General features: G+C 44.1%; 1 protein-coding gene across 19 annotated transcripts in view; it reads left to right on the top strand.

The window, feature by feature from the left end:
- The window catches only part of LOC309652461 (patatin-like phospholipase domain-containing protein 4), a 110,847-nt gene that overhangs the window by 417 nt on the left and 87,075 nt on the right, over nucleotides 1-23,355 (top strand). For 4 of the 19 annotated variants that reach the window (XM_082446303.1, XM_082446302.1, XM_082446305.1 and 1 more), the window contains exons 1-3: nucleotides 1,032-1,467; nucleotides 6,545-6,639; nucleotides 7,296-7,431. In XM_082446303.1, coding sequence (XP_082302429.1) covers nucleotides 1,195-1,467; nucleotides 6,545-6,639; nucleotides 7,296-7,431 — 504 coding nt within the window. In that variant the 5' untranslated portion in view covers nucleotides 1,032-1,194. Of the gene's footprint in view, nucleotides 1-85; nucleotides 126-1,030; nucleotides 1,468-5,830; nucleotides 6,200-6,544; nucleotides 6,640-7,295; nucleotides 7,432-23,355 lie in introns of those variants that run through there. The other 15 variants (XR_014258707.1, XR_014258708.1, XR_014258709.1 and 12 more) reach the window with 10 other exon arrangements.

Here is a 23,355-nt window from a genome sequence, read left to right as displayed (position 1 = left end):
GCCGGGTTGAGTGACGGCCCTGCCCCGCCCTCCGGTTAAGGGACAGGGCGTGCGGGGCGTGCGGGGCGTGCGGGGCGGCGGGGGGGGGACGATGTTCTACACGGAAGTGCCTCAGGCCTGCATTGGTAGGGCGGAGCGCGGGGGGGGCGGGGGGCAGGTTCCGGACCCCCGGAGGTGGCTCCCGGGCGAGCGGGTCCGCGTAGGCATCCCTGGGGGTGTTGCAGCAGCGACCCTCGTCCCGCCACCCCCAGACCGCAGGATGGGGGGGACACTGGGCCTGCGCACGCTGGGTCGGCCTCCCTGGAGACCCATCCCTTTCTCCCTTTTCCAATCTGAAGAAATTAAACCCAAACCGGGGCTCGGCTGCAGCGACTGAGCCTCCTTTCGCACAGGGCCTGGCTCCGCGCATCAGAACGAGGGTTTTCGGTTCCTAAATTCCAGGCCGGGGCCAAGTGCCCAATCTGAAGGTCCCGGGACCCCCGAGAAACCCCTGAGGGCATCCAGGGGGAGCAGTTTTGGCGGCGGGGGGGGCACTGTTTTATACACGTGGTGAAATCGTTCCCCCTGAAGTTTCGTGAAATATAGTTTCATTGTTAGATTTGTTGCAAGTATCAGGTGATGCAGATGTCATTTCTTTGAGCCTCCAGTTGCCCTCGCCAGTCATGACCTCAGTTTGTCTTGAGAAACTTGGCTATGAAATACACTGCATTGTTGAATAATTGAGTATTGCATTATTGAATAATTGAGAGCATCAGGTTAAAAAAACAAAACAACAGCAACAAAAAACGGATGCTTACGATGGAAATGGTGGGGAGCCAAGACATCTGTTTTAAATTCACTGATGCACTCGCAAAGAGCAAATGTGTCTTTCATTTGAAGTTTGCTAACATCTCTAATGATTTTACCAGTAGCCCACACCCCCAAAAGTATCAAAAGGTCAAGAAAAAAGGACCAAATGCCTTGCCAATTGGAATTTAACCATTTGGTTTTTGCCAAGTAATTGAAAAGTAGGTTGCATAGTCTATGTACTGAACAAATATAGACTGTTGTAATTTTTTTTTAATTAATATGATTGTAGTGGGTCAAGGTGAGAGAGGGAAAAGTTTCCTTGAAAGCTTTGGGTGTTTAATTAGACTTTAATTGAAAAGATTATGCTTAGAACAGAGAATTCTGTATATAAAAGAAAGCCTTGGAATGATGACTAGCATAAGAGTACACAGCATGTGGAACAAACTATACCAACTTACGGGCATTTTTGGGTTTTGTGTCACCAATTTCACAGCTAGAATGAAGCACATCAACTTGTCGTTTGCAGCGTGTGGGTTTCTTGGCATTTACCACTTGGGGGCAGCATCCGCACTTTGCAAACACGGCAAAAAGCTCCTGAAGAATGTCAAGGCCTTTGCCGGGGCTTCTGCAGGATCCTTGGTTGCTTCTGTCCTGCTAACAGCGCCACAAAAAATAGAGGTAATTAAGTACTAACTAGGCTGTGTTTCTCATGCAGAAATTACGCCCAAACAACGAAGATGATGGTTAACTATATACTAAGTTAACTGCAGAGAAATAACCCTTTGCCTGGGAAAGAGAAAAGGTTGACTTTAAAATTTAATCATTCGGGATCTCTGCTTTCCATTTGGAAAAGATTATTTTGAGTGACAACAAGACAAGGAAATAAAATGCCTTCTTTTACTCTTGAGTGTTTATTTAGTCTTAAGATTCCAGCTTTGTTTCTTTCAAGCAAAGGATATTTCTCCATTAACTGATCATGAGAAGAGCACAGAGCCTGTTCTCAAGGCCTTGAACGTGTGGCTGATAAGTCTTTGCTTGCTCCTGTTTACAGACAGGCATATAAACTAAAATGTTGGCCTGTAATCTCTCTTTTTTTTTTTATTTTTATTTAGTTTTGGCTGCGTTGGGTCTTCGTTGCTGCACGCGGGCTTTCTCTAGTTGCGACGAGCAGGGGCTACTCTTTGTTGCGGTGCGAGGGCTTCTCATTGCTGTGGCTTCTCGTTGCGGAGCACAGGCTCTAGGCACGCCGGCTTCAGTAGTTGCAGCACGCGGTCTCAGTAGTTGTGGCACACGGGCTTAGTTGCTCCGCAGCATGTGGGATCCTCCCAGACCAGGGATCAAACCTGTGTCCCCTGCGTTGGCAGGCGGATTCTCAACCACTGTGCCACCGGAGAAGTCCCTGTAATCTCTTTTAAGAGGAATGATATTGGAATTTAATTTGTTTTTCATTCCCACAGTAAGAAGAAGCCCTGAATTCCAAGCAGTTTATCTAGAAGTAATAAAAATAAGCATTAAGTATTTCATTTAATGTAATCTATGTTTTTAAAGTCTGTTTTCTGCTTCTAGACAGCCATCATGCATTCTCTGTGAGAACTGGCTTCTGCAGGTGGAGAATATTCTATTTGTTAATTACTTACGTTCTCTAGTAGCTTGGAATAGTAATCAAATAATGATTAACACTTCCATGCCCAAGGATGAATTTGTCACATTTAAATGTTGAAATCCACAACATTTTAAACATCAGAAATCTTGTTTTCAAATCTCTGACGAGCTGCTTATGGAAGAGAAACTGGACTTTAGACCAGTTATTCAGAAATCCTCTGCTCTTTTTCTTTTTTATATACTAGAAAAGTGATGGAAAATTTTAGAGATTGTACAGGATGAGAACCTGAAGTCAGGGAACGTATGCATGAAGTGTGCAAACTCCCCCCAAAGTGGCAGACTCATGTGCTTTGAATTGCAAGCTCGTCCCTCCCAGCTCTTTATTTCCTTTCTGAAGCAGGGGGCTACTAAGGGGTCGTTTACTCCTGTTCAGTGCAGTCTTTCCTTTAGGTGGGAGCAAATCCCAAGCTTTGGAGTTGGGTAGATTTGGTTTCGAATCCTCAGCAGATTTCAAAATATATTAAGTGTGATTTAGAATTAGACTGATTTGGACATACTGTGATCATATAGCCCCTTCATTGAAATTCTGTGATGTTCAGACATTGAATCCTTTACCTGAATTTGAGACTTTTGATATCGGTCCGATTACCTGTTCTTATTTACATTTTCGATAAATTGGAGAGCCAGTCGTATTGTCTCATTGTGTTGGTCAGACCTTGGGGTAACTCTTTATCGGGCGCCCACGTTGGCAGGTGGGAAATGATTCTCTGGATTCGCCTAGGGCATCCTCGTTTCTCCTTTCTCAAAATCAGTTTTCAGCCATTTGCCTTGAGGTGACTTTATTTCTTTTCTCTTGAGCATTTGAGATCTACCCCTTGAAGGATGGCTTTGAGCTTTCTTAGGAAACTGTCTTCTACCTACTCAAGTCCCCGTTAGCTCAGTTCTCCCTGTTGGTATCTAAGTTCTTCGAGCTTCGTGGTGTTGTGACAGAGATGTGAGTAATGAATCCGGTTCCGAGCTGGTGCATGTATAATTAAGAGCACCACCTGACGCTGGTGTACTTTAGGTGGCAGGCAGGTTTAGACTTTGATATGTTACAAGCTCAGTGCAGCCAACCTTTCCTCAGCCCTCAGGATTTGCCAGGCGTGGCGTTCGACACAGCGGGGAGCTAACTCAGAGATAAGTGCATTCCTTAATAGGTTTCCAGTCTGGCCAGGGGCCGTGTGTGTGTGTGTGTGTGTGTGTGTGTGTGTGTGTGTGTGTGTAACCAAAAATAATACAAGAAGATAAGCTGGTGTGCAGTGTGGCTTAGTAGAAAGAGCACACATTGGGGGGGGCACCCCCACTTCTCACCTAGAAGTCCACAGCGGCTTCTTGACAGGCAGCCCTGCGTCTGCTCCTGCCGCCTACAAGCCACCTACCTAAGCATTCAGAGCAATTTCACCCAAACACACATCTGAACCTCTCATCCCGTGACCTCCCCGCTCCCCGCCCTGGGATCCCTGTTGACTCAGGATGGGGTGCAGATTTCTGTTTTTTTTTTTTTTACTTTTTATTTTATATTGGAGTATAGTTAATTAACAATGTTGTGATAGTTTCAGGTGTACAGCAAAGTGATTCAGTTATACATATACATGTATCTATTCTTTTTTAAATGCTTTTCCCATTTAGGTTGTTACATAATATTGAACCGAGCTCCCTGTGCTATACAGTAGGTCCTTGTTGGTTATACACTTTTTTTTTTTTTTTTGGCTGCATTGGGTCTTCGTTTCTGTGCGAGGGCCTTCTCCAGTTGTGGCGAGCGGGGGCCACTCTTCATCGCGGTGCGCGGGCCTCTCACTGTCGCGGCCTCTCTTGCTGCAGAGCACAGGCTCCAGACGCGCAGGCTCGGCAGTTGTGGCTCACGGGCCCAGCCGCTCCGCGGCACGTGGGATCTTCCCAGACCAGGGCTCGAACCCGTGTCCCCTGCATTGGCAGGCAGACTCCCAACCACTGCGCCACCAGGGAAGCCCTGGTTATCCACTTTAAATATAGTAGTGTGTACATGTCAATCCCAAACTCCCAATTTATCGCTCCCCCCATCCTTCCCCCCGGTAACCATAATTTCATTCTCTAAGTCTGTGAGTCTGTTTCTGTTTTGTAAATAAGTTCATTTGTATCATTTCTTTTTAGATTCCTCATATAAGTGATATCCTATGATATTTGTCTTTCTCTGTCTGACTTACTTCACTCAGTATGACAATCTCTAGGTCTATCCATGTTGCTGAAAATGGCATTATTTCATTCTTTTTAATGGCTGAGTAATATTCCATTGTATATATGTGCCACATCTTCTTTATCCATTCATCTGTCGATGGACATTTAGGCTGTTCCCATGTCCTGGCTGTTGTAAATAGTGCTGCTATGAACATAGGGGTGCATGTATCTTTTCAAAGTATGGTTTTCTCTGGACATATGCCCAGGAGTGGGGTTGCAGGATCATATGGTAGCTCTATTTTTAGTGTTTTAAGGAACCTCCATGCTGTTCTCCATAGTGGCTGAGATTTACATTCCCACCAACCATGCGGGAGGGTTCCCTTCTCTCCTGGGGCGCAGATTTCTTAGTAGGACTCCCAGGGCCACGTGGACCTCAGCCCTCTCCTGGCTCACTGAGGTTGCCTTTCTGGTCTGTGCCCCGTCTGGGCCGCTCGCACTCTTCTCACTGCTATCTCTGCCTGTTGCCCTCTGCCGCCTCCATCTCCTGCCCAACTCCTGTCTGTATCTTAGGTCTCAGCCTAGCAAAGTGAAGTTGGAGGTTGATGCCCACTGTATGAGCTCCCAGTTGCTGCTGCAACAGATGGCAGTAAACATAGCAGCTCTGAACAACGTATGTTTATTTTCTAACAGTTCTGGAGGTCAGACGTCTGACAAGGTCTCAGTGTCTAAAATCAAAGTGTCTGCAGGGCCACGCTCCCTCTGGATTCTCCGGGGGACAGTGTGTGCCCTGGCCTTTTCCAGGTGCTAGAGGCGTCCTGCATTCCCTGGCCCTGGCTCCTTCCTCGATCTGTAAAGTCATAAGCATAGCATCTTCACATCTCGCCAACTCTGACCCTCCTGCCCCCCTCTCTCCCTTACAAGGACCCTTGTGATTATACTGGGCTCACTGAGATAATCCAGGAGCGTCTCCTGATCTTGCAACCCTTAGCTTAATCGCATCTGGAAAGTCCCTTTTGCTGCGTAAGGGTACCGATTCTCAGGTTCCGGGGACTACCCTAACCTTTGGGGGAAGGAGGGGACATGAATCTGCCCCATACACGGCTGCTCTCCTGGCACCCTGCCATCTCCTCACCGAGGGACTCCTGAGTCTCAGGAAGGCAGGGGCTCTGTGTATCTCATGCTCAGCCGTTGAATCCCAGTTCCTAGCCCAACGCCTGGTGCCCAGTAGATTGTTGAATGGAGGAACTAATAAATGAAAGACAGACCTGGGTTTAAATCCTGGCGCTGACACTCATTTTTGATGACGCAGTGGGAAAGACACTTAACCCTCCAAACGTCAGTTTTCTCACCCGTCTAGTGCGGTGATTATACCCACCTTGCGTTGTTATATGAAGAGGAGGCAACAGAGGCCACACCAGCGGCTCCCGGCACTGGCCGCCTGTTAGCGCCGACCGGGGGGACTTTCATGGAAGACCAGTGCCCCAGCCTAATCTCCAAGGACTCTGATCCGGCAGAGTCATCGCAAGTCCTTCCTCGGTTGGCGGTGGTGGCGTGAATTGTGAGCACTGTTGGAGAGCTGCAGTCTGAACGTTCCCGAGGCCACAGGACTGGGGTGGGTGAGGAGGTTAATTATGCTGGAGAAGCCTGTAGAGGAATGTGCTCAGTTAACGTTAGAACGCCGCCTTCAAGGATTTTCCACAGGTGGGCAACGCCACGTGAGGTGGTTTAAAAAGAAAAAAAAAAAAAAGATTGCAATTGGCAGAACATGCAGCTTGCCTGGGGACAGGAATGGTGGGTGAGGACCGGGCCTCGTGGGGATCCGTGCCTGTGAAGCATCCGACGTCTGGGATTGGCTTCATACGGTCCAGGTGCCTTGTGTGACAGGCACGGGGTGCTGGAACCGGAGTGATAAAGTTTTTGACAGAACGTAGGCTCACCTATTACTTTTCTTTTTCAGGAATGTAACGAGTTTACCTACAGTTTTGCCGAAGAAATCCGAAGGCAGACTTTCGGGGCAGTGACACCCGGCTATGATTTCATGGCCCGACTGAGGTACGCATAGAGTACATTTCCCCGCAGAGCCTGTGAAGACAGAGGATACCGTGGATACACTGTAGCAAGCTCAGTCAGCAGTCTCTCCCCTGAAACGCTTACAAGGCGGTCAGTAATTAAAGGGGAATCATGCAGTGCGTGGCCAGGCCACTCAAGATGGCTGTTCTCTTGCTCTCTGTACATCCCCTGCTCGACCAGTCCTTGCTTCGTCTGCACCCAACTCACACAAACGTGCTTGCCTCCTGCCCCAGCTCGTGAGTGTCCTAATCCTTGGGCCAGAGCGGCTCCACCTGGTAGTTCATTAAAGGGAGACATCTGCCCTCCACCATGGGTGTTAACCTGAAGGGCTGTGAGCTGCTAGTTGCTGTGGTAACAGATGAGCCCACCTGACATCAATTCCCCATATAAATGGTGGCCTCCTTCGCCCCCGGGGAAGCGAAGATGGCTGCGTTGTCCTGTCTGCCGCCTGCCGACCATGATGGGGTGTCTCTCCAGGACTCTTTTGCTTTGGACATGTAAGATTCCCCCATCCAGTAAGCCATAGGTGTCGCTGTCACTGTCTCCGGGCTCTTTCTCGGGTCTCCAGTCTGGGCAGCTACAAGGCTTGCAGGCCAGTGGGGCGCAGCCCGACACGCGGGTCCCTTTTTCTTCTTCAGGAGCGGAGTGGAGGCGATTCTCCCTCCCAACGCACACGAGCTGGCTCATGACCGCCTGCACGTCTCCATCACCAACACCGAGACCAGAGAAAACTACTTAGTCTCCAGTTTTCCCTCCCGGGAGGGCCTCATTAAGGTAACACGGCCGCATTCCTTGTTGGAGGAAATGAGCAAGTTCTGATATACGTACTTCCACAGACAGCGAGTGCGCCCGCGTTCTTCAGATCCAGCATTGCATACCACGCCTGATAGATGGCACATGCCCCATAAATCATGCGTCTGACGGATGCATCCTCCAGTATCCCTCCGAGGCCACCTCATGGCAGGCGGCCCCCAGAGGCCTCCGGAGTAGCTCAGTGTTTTTTCTCGTGACGTTCCGTGTGCTCACGTTTATCCTGGGATTAAACTTGAGTAGCAATGAACCATTCCTTACGTTGATGTAGATAATACTTCTGCAGTTTGTGTAAGACTTTGTCTCAGTACTACCGTATGCAGTCCTTCCACAGTCCTGTAAGTCAGGCAGGACAGGTGAGATTACTGTCCTTTTGTCGCTTTTTTAACAGAAGAAATGGGTGGAAAGATTTTGCGTGACACACCCCAGGGTGTGCTGATTGCCAGCGGGAATCCGGGTCTCTTACCTTTTCACTCTAATGTTCCCTTTCCTTTCTTCCATTTTGCATTGATGCCTTCCTATCCAAACACATGTGAAAGTTGGTTGGGAAATCATTGTCTCTGGGAAATAGTTCAGCTGATTTGCAAATAACAGTGCATTGCTAAGGTAATACATTAAATATTTTAATTTGGAAAGGGTGCACTTCTCTTAGAAAAGCCAAGCTATTTTCTTCTTTTTCCTCTTGTGGGAATCGTAGCAAGCTTCAGGTGATACAAAGAACGCGTGTTTGGATACAGCAGCAGGCGATGGATTGAGGGAGCTACAAGTTCCACCTGAATTAGATGATAAATGCATTGATTTTTACTATCAAAACTCACTGTTCGAATTTTATGTTTGAATGATATGATTTGAAATACCTAATGAAATGTTGAGCTGACAAGTAAAATTACTTTGTGACTTAAGAGATTAGAATATTTTCACTCCCGTCTCTCACTTATACATTAATAGTCATTCCATCTTAGAAAAATATTTTTCTATAATATTATTATACTCTTGTGTAGACTTAAAAAATAGAAAGGGAGAAGCTGATAATCCATGCCTGAATTGTCACAAATTGTCAATGCCAACGCAGATACATCAGGCTTGCAGTGGTTAGAATACCTCTTCTTGTTGGTAAGAGAACAAGGTTGGGAGCAAAAGACTATCATCCTATCATGAAACAAGAGGGGAATTCTACCCACAATTACTGCCTTCTCCTTGAGTCTGGCCGTGGCTACTGTATCTACAGTGGCCGAGCCCCGGATGTTTCCTACATCCCGCCCTGATTTACTTACCACTGTTCCGCATACGTAGTTTACTGCTCTGTTTACTTAGTTTTTGTCTGTCTTCCTTCACGAGAGTGTAAGCTCGGGGTGGGGGGGTAGGAGGGTCCAGGGACTGCTGTTCTGTCCACTGCTGTATTCCCAGCGCCTGGCACAGTGTCATCTCTATCAACCTGTGCTCCGTGAGTGAATGGGAATGAATAAATCAATGAACTAAGATGGCATCTATTAAAAGAATGAAGAAGCTGGATCCTTCATGTGCAATGACCTGGACAAAACGTAATTCAGCTCGTTAGTGGCCCAGCTGGGACCACAGTCCGGGCCTCTAACATTCTGCTTGGTAGCCGTGCCCCCCTCCCCCAACGCGAGATAAAAATCACCCTCTTAATTCCTTTCATGTGGGAGTGTCGTGAGCTGAATAACGTCCCCCAAAGATGTCCACGCTGTAATCCCCAGGACCTGTGAACACTGCGTCTCACATGGCAAAAGGGATTGTATAGATGGGGTGAAGGTGAGGGTCTTGATGGGGAGGTGATCCTGGGTTATCTGGGCCGACCCAAACTAATTTAATCACATGTGTCCTTAAAAATGGAGACGTTTGCTGGTTCTGAGATGCAGGAGCCTTTGTATGAGGAGGGCACTACAGGTGCTCCCCTCGACAGCCAGTGAGGCAGAGGGACCTCAGTCCTACAGCCAATGGAACTGAATGCTGCCAGTATCTGAATGAGCAGGAAACCAAGTCTCCCCTTGAGCCTGCAGGAAGGAATGCAGCCCTGCCAGCACCTGGATTTTTTTTGCCCAGGTGGATCCGGCCCGTGCTGGATCCCGACCTCCAGACCCTAGGATCATACATTGATTTGTGTTGTTTTAGCCTTTCGATTTGTGGTAACTTGTTATAGCAGCCATAGCAAACTACTGCAGTAAGCAAACAGGACTTTTTTGATTTGCCTTGTTTTCGATAATAAGTACTCAGAGAACTGGTGTAATTACTTGAGTTCATTGAACAGAAGAGAACTAGTTGGCACAAATGTGTAATACCTTGTAAGGAGAATAATTGAATAATTAACATGTATCCCAGGTTATACGAGAAGCACTTTAAATGTTTGGTAGAATGCTCTAACCTTTTGCAGAAACTCAAAGAAAGGAAGGCTAGATGGTTCCTTGACAGCAGATGGTGGCTATAAAAATGTATGAAATGTATGCCTGGAATACTCATGAGCATGTAGTTCAGAAAGTAAGGCTGGTGAAGACTGCAGGAGGGAGGGAGAAGAATATGAAGGGAAAATAAAATATCTCCCCCTCCCCCCAACACACACACACGCTGGGCAGTGACATGCTGTGTTCTGATGCAAGAGGCCAGTGGGAGACCGCTGTCTGGGGTGGTGGTTCTGACCGCCTCATTCAGTGTCGGCGGAGAGAAGAAAGGTGCCGGCCACTCCCCCAGTTCCTTAGCTAGAGACCGGAGGGCGCTGAGTTCCAGAAGCCAAGAGGAGAAGCAGCCCACAGTTTGTAACTGGCGTCTCCTGGGAGCTCTGCTTGCCTGGCTCTGATCCCTCAGCCTTGGGTTTAATGTCTATGATCTGGGAAGTCTGTAGGTGACAGACGGAGATTAAGATTGAAGCCAGAGGTAGAGCATGTCAAGGATCAATTGCTAGCCAGGACAGGAATGTGGGAGAGTACTAAATATTGGTGATTTTTAATCAATGCCTCGTTTATTCTCTTAATTACTAGATGTTTTTGTTTTTGTTTTTAATGCCAAGCTCTTCATTATCCACAAGCCGACTGCTGCCTTTTATTACACACTGACTGTCTGTGTACCTGAAAATCCAACTAGAAGCCTGTACCTCAAAGTGTGTGTGTGGGTGTCCGTGTGTCTGTGTCTTGTTACACTGTCTTGGATTATCACTTTTTTTTTTAACATCTTTATTGGAGTATAATTGCTTTACAGTGGTGTGTTAGTTTCTGCTTTATAACAAAATGAATCAGTTATACATATACATATATCCCCATATCCCTTCCCTCTTGCATCTCCTTCCCACCCTCCTTATCCCACCCCTTTAGGTGGTCACAAAGCACCGAGCTGATCTCCCTGTGCTATGCGGCTGCTTCCCACTAGCTATCTATTTTACATTTGGTAGTGTATATATGTCCATGCCACTCTCTCACCCTGTCACATCTTACCCCTCCCCCTCCCCATATCCTCAAGTCCATTCTCTAGTAGGTCTGTCTTTATTCCCGTCTTGCCACTAGGTTCTTCATGACCCGTTTTTTTTCTTTTTTTCCTTATATTCCATATATATGTGTTAGCATACTGTATTTGTTTTTCTCTTTCTGACTTACTTCACTCTGTATGACAGACTCTAACTCCATCCACCTCATTACAAATACCTCCATTTCATTTCTTTTTATGGCTGAGTAATATTCCATTGTATATATGTGCCACATCTTCTTTATCCATTCATCTGATGATGGACACTTAGGTTGCTTCCATGTCCTGGTTATTATAAATAGAGATGCAATGAACATTTTGATACATGACTCTTTTTGGATCATGGTTTTCTCAGGGTATATGCCCAGTAGTGGGATTGCTGGGTCGTATGGTAGTTCTATTTTTAGTTTTTAAGGGACCTCCATACTGTTCTCCATAGTGGCTGTATCAATTTACATTCCCACCAACAGTGCAAGAGTGTTCCCTTTTCTCCACACCCTCTCCAGCATTTATTGTTTCTAGATTTTTTGATGATGGCCATTCTGACCGGTGTGAGATGATATCACATTGTAGTTTTGATTTGCATTTCTCTAATGATTAATGATGTTGAGCATTCCTTCATGTGTCTGTTGACAATCTGTATATCTTCTTTGGAGAAATGTCTATTTAGGTCTTCTGCCCATTTTTGGATTAGGTTGTTTGTTTTTTTGTTATTGAGCTGCATGAACTGCTTGTAAATCTTGGAGATTAATCCTTTGTCAGTTGCTTCATTTGCAAATATTTTCTCCCATTCTGAGGGTTGTCTTTTCATCTTGTTTATGGTTTCCTTTGCTGTGCAAAAGCTTTGAAGTTTCATTAAGTCCCATTTGTTTATTTGTGTTTTTATTTCCATTTCTCTAGGAGTTGGGTCAAAAAGGATCTTGCTGTGATTTATGTCATAGAGTGTTCTGCCTATGTTTTCCTCTAAGAGTTTGAAAGTGTCTGGCCTTACATTTAGGTCTTTAATCCATTTTGGGTTTATTTTTGTGTATGGTGTTAGGGAGTGTTCTAACTTCGTTCTTCTACATATAGCTGTCCAGTTTTCCCAGCACCACTTATTGAAGAGGCTGTCTTTTCTCCACTGTATATGCTTGCCTCCTTTATCAAAGATAAGGTGACCATATGTGCGTGGGTTTATCTCTGGGCTTTCTATCCTGTTCCATTGATCTATGTTTCTGTTTTTGTGCCAGTACCAAACTGTCTTGATTACTGTAGCTTTGTAATATAGTCTGAAGTCAGGGAACCTGATTCCTCCAGCTCCATTTTTCATTCTCAAGATTGCTTTGGCTATTCGGGATCTTTTGTGTTTCCATACAAATTGTGAAATTTTTTGTTCTAGTTCTGTGAAAAATGCCAGTGGTAGTTTGATAGGGATTGCATTGAATCTGTAGATTGCTTTGGGTAGTAGAGTCATTTTCACAGTGTTGATTCTTCCAATCCAAGAACATGGTATATCTCTCCATCTATTTGTATCATCTTTAATTTCTTTCATCAGTGTCTTATAATTTTCTGCATACAGGTCTTTTGTCTCCTTAGGTAGGTTTATTCCTACATATTTTATTCTTTTTGTTGCAATGGTAAACGGGAGTGTTTTCTTAATTTCACTTTCAGATTTTTCATCATTAGCGTATAGGAATGCAAGAGATTTCTGTGCATTAATTTTGTATCCTGCTACTTTACCAAATTCATTGATTAGTTCTAGTTTTCTGGTAGCATCTTTAGGATTCTCTATGTATAGTATCATGTCATCTGCAAACAGTGACAGCTTTACTTCTTCTTTTCCGATTTGGATTCCTTTTATTTCTTTTTCTTCTCTGATTGCTGTGGCTAACACTTCCAAAACTATGTTGAACTATAGTGGTGAGAGTGGGCAACCTTGTCTTGTTCCTGATCTTAGTGGAAATGGTTTCAGTTTTTCATCATTGAGGACAATGTTGGCTGTGGGTTTGTCATATATGGCCTTTATTATGTTGATGAAAGTTCCCTCTATGCCTACTTTCTACAGGGCTTTTATCATAAATGGGTGTTGAATTTTGTCGAAAGCTTTCTCTGCATCTATTGAGATGATCATATGGTTTTTCTCCTTCAATTTGTTAATATGATGTATCACATTGATTGATTTGCGTATATTGAAGAATTCTTGCATTCCTGGAATAAACCCCACTTGATCATGCTGTATGATCCTTTTAATGTGCTGTTAGATTCTGTTTGCTAGTATCTTGTTGAGGATTTTTGCATCTATGTTCATCAGTGATATTGGCCTATAGTTTTCTTTCTTTGTGACATCTTTGTCTGGTTTTGGTATCAGGGTGATGGTGGCCTCGTAGAATGAGTTTGGGAGTGTTCCTCCCTCTGCAATATTTTGGAAGAGTTTGAGAAGGATAGGTGTTAGCTCTTCTCTAAATGTTTGATAGAATTCGCCTGTGAAGCCATCTGGTCCTGGGCTTTTGTTTGTTGGAAGATTTTTAATCACAGTTTCAATTTCAGTGCTTGTGATTGGTCTGTTCATATTTTCTATTTCTTCCTGGTTCAGTCTTGGCAGGTTGTGCATTTCTAAGAATTTGTCCATTGCTTCCCGGTTGTCCATTTTATTGACATACAGTTGCTTGTAGTAATCTCTCATGATCGTTTGTATTTCTGCAGTGTCAGTTGTTCCTTCTCCTTTTTCATTTCTAATTCTATTGATTTGAGTCTTCTCCCTTTTTCTCTTGATGAGTCTGGCTAATGGTTTATCAGTTTTGTTTATCTTCTCAAAGGACCAGCTTTCAGTTTTATTGATCTTTGCTATTGTCTCCTTCATTTCTTTTTCATTTATTTCTGATCTGATCTTTATGATTTCTTTCCTTCTGCTAGCTTTGGAGTTTTTTTGTTCTTCTTTCTCTAATTGCTTTAGGTGCAAGGTTAGGTTGTTTATTCAAGATGTTTCCTGTTTCTTGATGTAGGCTTGTATTGCTATAAACTTCCCTCTTAGAACTGCTTTTGCTGCATCCCATAGGTTTTGGGTCATTGTGTCTCCATTGTCATTTGCTTCTAGATAATTTTTGATTTCCCCTTTGATTTCTTCAGTGATCACTTCGTTATTTAGTAGTGTATTGTGTAGTCTCCATGTGTTTGTATTTTTTACAGATCTTTTCCTGTAATTGATATCTAGTCTCATAGCGTTGTGGTCGGAAAAGATACTTGATACGATTTCAATTTTCTTAAATTTACCAAGGCTTGATTTGTGACCCAAGATATGATCTATACTGGAGAATGTTCTGTGAGCACTTGAGAAAAATGTGTATTCTGTTGTTTTTGGGTGGAATGTCCGTCCTATAAATACCAATTAAGTCCATCTTGTTTAATGTATCATTTAAAGCTTGTGTGTTCTTATTTATTTTCGTTTTGGATGATCTGTCCATTGGTGAAAGTGGGGTGTTAAAGTCCCCTACTATGATTGTGTTACTGTCGATTTCCCCTTTTATGGCTGTTAGTATTAGCCTTATGTATTGAGGTGCTCCTATGTTGGGTGCATAAATATTTACAATTGTTATACCTTCTTCTTGGATCGATCTCTTGATCATTATGTAGTGTCCTTCTTTGTCTCTTGTAATAGTCTTTATTTTAAAGCCTATTTTGTCTGATATGAGAATTGCTACTCCAGCTTTCTTTTGATTTCCATTTGCATGGAATATCTTTTTCCATCCCCTCACTTTCAGTCTGTATGTGTCCCTAGGTCTGAAGTGGGTGTCTTGTAGACAGCATATATACGGGTCTTGTTTTTGTATCCATTCAGCCAGTCTGTGTCTTTTGGTGGAAGCATTTAATCCATTTACATTTAAGGTAATTATTGATATGTATGTTCCTATTCCCATTTTCTTAAATGTTTTGGGTTTGTTATTGTAGGTGTTTTCCTTCTCTTGTGTTTCTTGCCTAGAGAAGTTCCTTTAGCATTTGTTGTAAAGCTGGTTTGGTGGTGCTGAACTCTCTCAGCTTTTGCTTGTCTGTTAAGGTTTTAATTTCTCCATCAAATCTGAATGAGATCCTTGCTGGGTAGAGTAATCTTGGTTGTAGGTTTTTCTCCTTCACGACTTTAAGTATATCCTGCCACTCCCTTCTGGCTTGCAGAGTTTCTGCTGAAAGATCAGCTGTTAACCTTATGGGGATTCCCTTGTGTGTTATTTGTTGTTTTTCCCTTGCTGCTTTTAATATGTTTTCTTTATATTTAATTTTTGATAGTTTGATTAATATGTGTCTTGGCGTGTTTCTCCTTGGATTTATCCTGTATGGGACTCTCTGCTTCGAGAACTTGATTAACTATTTCCTTTCCCATATTAGGGAAGTTTTCAACTATAATCTCTTCAAATATTTTCTCAGTCCCTTTCTTTTTCTCTTCTTCTTCTGGGACCCCTATAATTCGAATGTTGGTGTGTTTAATGTTGTCCCAGAGGTCTCTGAGACTGTCCTCAGTTCTTTTCATTCTTTTTACTTTATTCTGCTCTGCAGTAGTTATTTCCACTATTTTATCTTCCAGGTCACTTATCCGTTCTTCTGCCTCAGTTATTCTGCTATTGATCTCTTCTAGAGTATTTTTAATTTCATTTATTGTGTTTTTCATCGTTGCTTGGTTCCTCTTTAGTTCTTCTACATCCTTGTTAAATGTTTCTTGCATTTTGTCTATTCTATTTCCAAGATTTTGGATCATATTTACTATCATTATTCTGAATTCTTTTTCAGGTAGACTGCCTATTTCCTCTTCATTTGTTAGGTCTGGTGTGTTTTGACCCTGCTCCTTCATCTGCTGTGTGTTTTTCTGTCTTCTCGTTTTGCTTATCTTACTGTGTTTGGGGTCTCCTTTTCACAGGCTGCAGGTTCGTAGTTCCCGTTGTTCTTGGTATCTGTCCCCAGTGGCTAAGGTTGGTTCAGTGGGTTGTGTAGGCTTCCTGGTGGAGGGGACTAGTGCCTGTGTTCTGGTGGATGAGGCTGGATCTTGTCTTTCTGGTGGGCAGGTCCACGTCTGGTGGTGTGTTTTGGGGTGTCTGTGGCCTTATGATTTTAGGCAGCCTCTCTGCTAATGGATGGGGCTGTGTTCCTGTCTTGCTAGTTGTTTGGCATAGGGTGTCCAGCACTGTAGCTTGCTGGTCGTTGAGTGAAGCTGGGTCTTGATGTTGAGATGGAGATCTCTGAGAGATTTTCACCATTTGGTATTATGTGGAGCTGGGAGGTCTCTTGTGGACCAGTGTCCTGAAGTTGGCTCTCCTACCTCAGAGGCACAACCCTGACGCCTGGCTGGAGCACCAAGAGCCTTTCATCCACACAGCTCGGAATAAAAGGGAGAAAAAATAGAGAGAAAGAAAGAGGATAAAATAAAATAAAATAAAGCTATTATAATAAAAAATAAGAAAAAAATTATTAAGAAAAAATTTATTAAGAAAAATTTTTTTTAATTTTTTAAAATAAATTTATTAATTTTTTACAATAAATAAGAAAAAAATTATTAAGAGAAAATTTATTAAGAAAAAAATTTTTAATTTTTAAAAATAAAAAATAAGAAAAAAATTATTAAGATAAAAAGATTTTTTAATTTTTTAAAATAAAAAATAAGGAAAAGATTATTAAGAAAAAATTTATTAAGAAAAAAAGGTTTTTAAGTGAAAAAAAAAAACAACGGATGGACCAAACCCTAGGACAAATGGTGAAAGCAAAGCTATGCAGACAAAATCTCACCCAGAAGCATACACATATACACTCACAAAAAAAGGAAAAGGGGAAAAATTAATATATCCTGCTCCCAAAGTCCACCTCCTGAATTTGGGATGATTCGTTGTCTATTCAGGTATTCAACAGATGCAGGTACATCAAGTTGTTTGTGGAGCTTTAATCCGCTGCTTCTGAGACTGCTGGGAGAAATTTCCCTTTCTCTTGTTTGTTCATACACCTCCCGGGGTTCAGCTTTGGATTTGGACCCGCTTCTGTGTGTAGGTCGCCTGAGGGTGTCTGTTCTTCGCTCACACAGGACAGGGTTAAAGGAGCAGCTGATTCGGGGGCTCTGGCTCACTCAGGCCGCGGGGAGGGAGGGGTACGGATGCGGGGCGAGCCTGTGGCGGCAGAGGCCGGCGTGACGTTGCACCAGCCTGAGGCACGCTGTGTGTCCTCCCGGGGAAGTTGTCCCCGGATCACAGGACCCTGGCAGTGGCGGGCTGCACAGGCTCCCGGGAGGGACGGTGTGGATAGTGACCTGTGCTCGCATACAGGCTTCTTGGTGGCGGCAGCAGCAGCCTTAGCGTCTCATGCCCGTCTCTGAGGTCTGTGCTGATAGCCGCGGCTTGCGCCCGTCTCTGGAGCTCGTTTAGGCGGCGCTCTGAATCCCCTCTCCTTGCGCACCGCGAAACAAAGAGGCAAGAAAAAGTCTCTTGCCTCTTCGGCAGCTGCAGACTTTTTCCTGTCACTTGTTTTTTGTGCATCTCCCAGTGTTCCTATTTAGGTCTGTCATTCCCTGATGGTGTCCTCTGAGGATAATTATGTTCGAGCCTCAGTTTTCTCAACTGTGAAATGGAAATGAAAGCTAATCGGTGTTACCATGGCGAGTAAAGTGAAAAAATCATGTAAAAGTGTGCATGAAATAGTCAAGTCCTATAAGCTTGTTAATTACAGTCAATATTTAGTAAATAATGAACAAATAAGATAACAAGCCACACACGTCACTGGTCAGCATCCCTGTGTGAGTCTGTCATGAAATTTTAAGGTCCCAGCTTTCTTTTTGCAGACTGGGTAGGCTTCACCCTTTCTTAAACATTTTCTTCTTTTACCCCTTATCTTTGTTCATGAGCAGCATGCTCACCTACATCTCTAAAATCTCGGGAAATGGATTACGACCAAGTTTTGCTGCCTTTAGGCATCTGATTTTATACCTCTTCAACCATTGACCTGGTGTACATTCACCAATGTGCTTTTGTGTGATCATTCATACTTAAATTATATTAACCTCACTTTTGGTGGCATGAAAAAATTATTCTTTCATCTGATAGCTGCAGTGATAGTTGATTATTTTCTGAGAACCTCTTTGGACCAATTATGTGGTCCAAAGACTCATTTTATTTGAGATTGGATTTCCATAGTATTTGGGATCTTATGTCCATGGTGATTTAATTCAGTGCTATGGTCTGAATGTTTGTGTCCCCCCCCAGATTCCTGTGTTGAAATCCTAACCCCCAATATGATGGTACTTGGAGGCAGGGGTCTGTGGGAAGTGATTAGGTCATGAGGGTGGAGCCCTCATGAATGAGATTAGTGCCCTTGTAAAAGAGACCCCAGAGAGCTCCCTCACCTCTTCCACCATGTGAGGACATAGAAGTGGGTTCTCAGTAGACACTGAATCTGCCAGCCCCTTGATCTTGGACTTCTGAGATTCCAGAACTGTGAGAAAATAAACCTGTGTCCTTTCTAAGCCACCCAGTCTGTGGTATTTTGTTGTAGAAGCCTGAGCAGACTGAGAGAGGAACTTGGCACTGACAGGTGAGGATGCTGCTGTAACAAATACATAAAAGTGTGGAAGAGGCTTTGGGCTGAGTAACGGGCAGGGGCTCAATGAGTTGAGAGGTGCACGTTAGAAAAAGCCTGCGTTGCCGTCGGTGATTCTGGTGACGACTCGGAAAGAAAAAACAAACCGTAGAGAGAGCCTCCATCTTCTTAGAGAGACCTGGATAGTAAAGGCCATACTGATGAGGTCTCAGACGGAAGCGAGGAAATGTTATCAGACAATGGAGGAAAGGTCACCCGTGTTATACATTGACCAAGAATAGCAGGATTATGTTCATGTCCTCGTGTTCTGGGGATGGTAGAACTTGCAAGTGATGACACTGGATATTTGATGAGGTGATTTCTAAGCAAAGTGTTGAAGGAGCAGCCTGGTTTCTCTTGGCTACTTAGAGTAAAACGCAAGAAGAGAGAAATACTTAAAGATGGAATTGTTCCTCAGAAGCAAAGCAGAACTTAAAGATTTGGAACATTCTCAGCCTATGCATACTGGAGAGAATAAGAGAGCCTGTTTAGGACACAACAGGAAGGGTGTTGCCATCTGGCCAGATAACCTTGTGATAAGGAGGTTTGATGAGTTGGCCGTCTAGACAGAAGCCAGGACCTATATGTAGTCGAAGACCATGGACAAAGGCCATTCAGAGATCATCAGGGCGGCTCCCTTCCACCAGAGGCCCCCGAGTGCCAGGACCCCCGCCAGCACAGGGCACTGCAGAGACATCCCACTAGGGCAGTGCCCTGCAGAGCCATGGGGGTGGGGCTAAGCCCCACATTGCCCGGTAACCCCATACTGTAGAGCACTGATTCCAGCCCTGGGGAGCGTCGGCCAGGAGGCCCAGGCACAGAGGCAAATACTTGTCATGGGTCCTTAGCAACTCCTTGATTTGTGGACCCGTTTACATATTGTGCCCTGAATGTCCCAATGTGTACATCTTGCACCTGAACTCACTCATTTTAAGCTCCACATTTTATTCTGGGCTATCCTTCTTCGGAAGGAAACATGCAATCAGGAAATCCAAACATATTTCAATATTAGCCTCCCGCAACGCATACTTAGGGAAGTAAACCCTTTATTTAAAAGAAAGTTGTACGTCACCTCCACAGCTCAGCAGGAATGACTTTGAAATTAACCGTGCCACGGAGGGATAGTGTTCTGGCACTTGTCTGAATTGGTACAAATCATCGAATTTGTGTTTAAAACTGACGCCCCGTGTATGTGCTCTGAGATGGTCTTTTGACATCCATGAATGCTCTTTGACACACATATACCCAGGAAGGCGGTCCTGCAGAATGGTGTCCCTCTTGGGAAGAAGAACCCTGTCTCCATTGCCAGGATGTCCTGAATTTCCTTGCAGACAGCGAACATGCTCTTACAGCAAGACCTTCTCACGTTTAGCCCTGTGAAGGTGAAATAAGGACTGAATTTAAGATTGGTCATTATCTTGAAGACTGGGTAAGATAAATTTGAATCTGCCTTTGAATTTCAACTACACCAGCAGGTTCTGAATACACAGCCAGATTCTCATTAAACTCCACAGTCAACTTTAGGCATAAATGAAACTGGTTGAGAATTTATTCTCTAAGGAAGCCAGGCCACATAATTTTCTAAACACCCCTTTTCTATAAAATGTAAAATGAAAAGAGCTAGTCTGAATGTGTATTGAATACACACTTGGCAATGCTTTATACAGTTGCTACAGGAAGTCGCTGACTTTTATTTTTATCCTTGTGTATTTGGTGAGAAGGAAACAGAAACCAAATCAATGGTTTAACATACATGTAATTCTTAAAGTGCTGGGCTAAGTGACAGGGCAGGAACACTAACTAGGTCCCTGCCTTCTGTGTTGGTGTCCTCAACCAAAACAGTCTGCAGACATGGCTAAATGTCCCCAGGGGGCTCAGACCCCCCCCCCCCCCCCCGCCGCCACAACTTGAGAACCACTGCCCTAGATGTATCCATATTTGTTGGTGAGAAAAATTTCACTGGAACACCAGTGAGGTAAGACAGTAGAAGAGCATGTTTAGGCATAATAGTACATATTTCATGAACTGTCTCCCGCCTTAGAAAATCCTGTTTGCTTACAGTAAAATGGCAGAAAGCTGACATCGAATAAGACAAGCCACTTAGTTCCTAACTATCAAAAGCTAATTTTCCCACTAACCATAGTTTGATACACAAATCACTAGCCCGCATAAACTGTGACAGAACAAATACACTGAGTTTGGGGGGAATGACGGGTATTTTCCAGTTCACTGCACTTTTCATATCAGTTCAGAGGATTCTTACTGTTACTATCTGTATCAAGGTAATTGGATAGCATTTTTCATCTAAACAGCTCAAAAAGAGTTCTAAGCATTAACTTGTGAACTTCACATTATAACTTGACACACAGGAGGTAAAAAACCCACATAATTCTCTTTCTAAGGGTAGTGATTTTTTTTCTTTTTTCTTTTTTTTTTTTTTTGCAGGCCACATGTCTGCTTGTTACAGTGAAGTAAGTCATTACAGTTATAGAGTGTGTTTGGCCGTTTAAAGGCATCTAAGTACTGTAATTTCCCAATATGTGTGCTATCCACAGATTGTTTCAGTTATCGCTGTGGCGCAGTGTTGCATGTTCGCCGAATAACTTCATTAAATAGCCTCATTGTGCTTGCGGAACGTACCTAGGGTCTGTAATTATTTTTTTAAAGGAGTAGCCAACCGATGATAGGGCCAGATTAGTTAGGGTGAAGGCAGTGACCGTAACTGTGAACAGCCTTGCTCTAGAAAATGCTCAGCTGCCCAGGTCGGGGCTACCACGGGGCTGACGAGGTTGGGCCTGAAGAAGCTTGGTTTCTATCCTGTCGGCCCCGCGGATGGATGTGATCTTCCGCACATCACCGGAGGGGATGTTCACTCCTGCTTGGTGTCTCTGTGGAGAGGGTGTGGGTAATGTCACGGGGGCCACTCTGTCATGCCCCACACCAAAAGCTGAGATTTTGAAATGAATGCCTAAGTGGGGGGCTCGTTTGCATTGACCCTTCTTAGAAGGCTGAGAAATCTTGTGCAAGGGTGTCATCATACCGTGGCTTCATGCTTTGCTCTCGACACCTTACAGTTCTGAATACCTGCATTTTCACTCCACACAGGGCCCAGAGGTTGTGTAGCTGATCCTGGCACCCAGCATCAGCCTGGCACAGCAGAGATGTGCAGTAGCACCTGGCATGATCCCTTCCTGTCTCTTGCTAGAGTCCCTTTGTTGTGCTTTGACACCATCGAGTTTGCTTCTACTCCAGTCCGAAGCCCCACCATGCTTCTCGGACCAGCTGTCGGGCCCGTGGCTGAGGCCGCACTTGGGCCCAGGACCGATGCCCTGGCGTTCACGTACACAGCAGCATGGGAGGGTGCTGTTTCCCCACCACGGAGGGTCTTCATTCCTACTGTGGAGAAGGGGGCGCACCTGCAGGTATCAGTAGCTTCAGGCTGTGAAGGAGATGCAGACCCTTTCCCCGTCTGCGGGATCTTTGGTCACAAGGAGCCATCGCATAAGAAAGTCTGTGACAAGTCCCAGCGGTGTGGCAATACAGTTGTGTCAGGTCGCCGCCCACAGAGGAGTGTCCTGTAGAAATGACGTTATGCTGGTGACTGGGTCTCTCATTTACTTGCACTTCAGAATAAATCAGCTATTTTTAAAAAATTTTATTGGAGTATAGTTGCTTTACAATGTTGTGATAGTTTCAGGTGTACAGCAAAGTGAGTCAGCTATACATATATATATATATATCCCCTCTTTTTTGGATTTCCTTCCCATTTAGGTCACCACAGAGCATTGAGTAGAGTTCCCTGAGCTATACAGTAGGTTCTCATTAGTTATCTATTTTATACATAGTATCAATAGTGTATATATGTCAATCCCAATCTCCCAGTTCATCCCATCCCCCCCTTTCCCCCCTTGGTATCCATAGGTTTGTTCTCTATGTCTGTGTCTCTGTTTCTGTTTTGCAGATAAGATCACCTATACCATTTTTCTAGATACCACATATATGTGTTAATATACATTATTTGTTTTTCTCCTTCTGACTTACTTCACTCCGTATGACAGTCTCTAGGTCCATCCACGTCTCTACAAATGACCCAATTTCATTCCTTTTTTATGGCTGAGTAATATTCCATTGTACATATGTACCACATCTTCTTTATTCATTCCTCCGTTGATGGACATTTAGGTTGCTTCTATGTCCTAGCTCTTGTAAATAGTGCTGCAATGAACATTGGGGTGCATGTGTCTTTTTGAATTATGGTTTTCTCTGGGTATATGCCCAGTAGTGGGATTGCTGGGTTTTGAGAGCGGACCTCAAAAATCATACTTATAGCATTCTTTCTTTGGGGTAAATGCCCTCTGATTTCTAAAGAATTCTAAGTGGATGATGTACAAATCATTCTGGGGACTGTAATCCCGTTCTGAATAATATCTACTTGGAAAAAAACATCTCGTGGACTCTTTGACAACAAACAGCCGTGGAGTCCTCACTTATCAATGAAGGACTGGGGCTTAAGTATTCCATATCTAATACTGTGTCTTTCCAACTAGAACACTAGCGATTTGAAAACTGCATTGCAGAATAAAACTTGTACATGTCAGAAAAGCTCCCAGAGCTCAGCTTCTTCTGTAGGAAGAAATGGTAATATTTTAAGTGGCAATCTTTTTCGACTTTCTAAACGGAAGATAAAGTATAATTGGTGCCCCTCCCTGCCAGTGTCTCATTACATATCCAGGCCATGTAACTAGCCCATGAAATGTGCTACATTCTGGTGACATAAATGAAAACATCCCCTGAGCTGTAATAACCAGAGGGGTTTGTTTCTCTGGAAGACAGAGTGAA

The sequence above is a fragment of the Balaenoptera physalus genome (genome assembly GCF_965194825.1).
Source record: "Balaenoptera physalus genome assembly, chromosome: X".
Lineage (NCBI taxonomy): Eukaryota > Metazoa > Chordata > Mammalia > Artiodactyla > Balaenopteridae > Balaenoptera > Balaenoptera physalus.
This window is presented reverse-complemented; position numbering and strand designations above follow the sequence as displayed.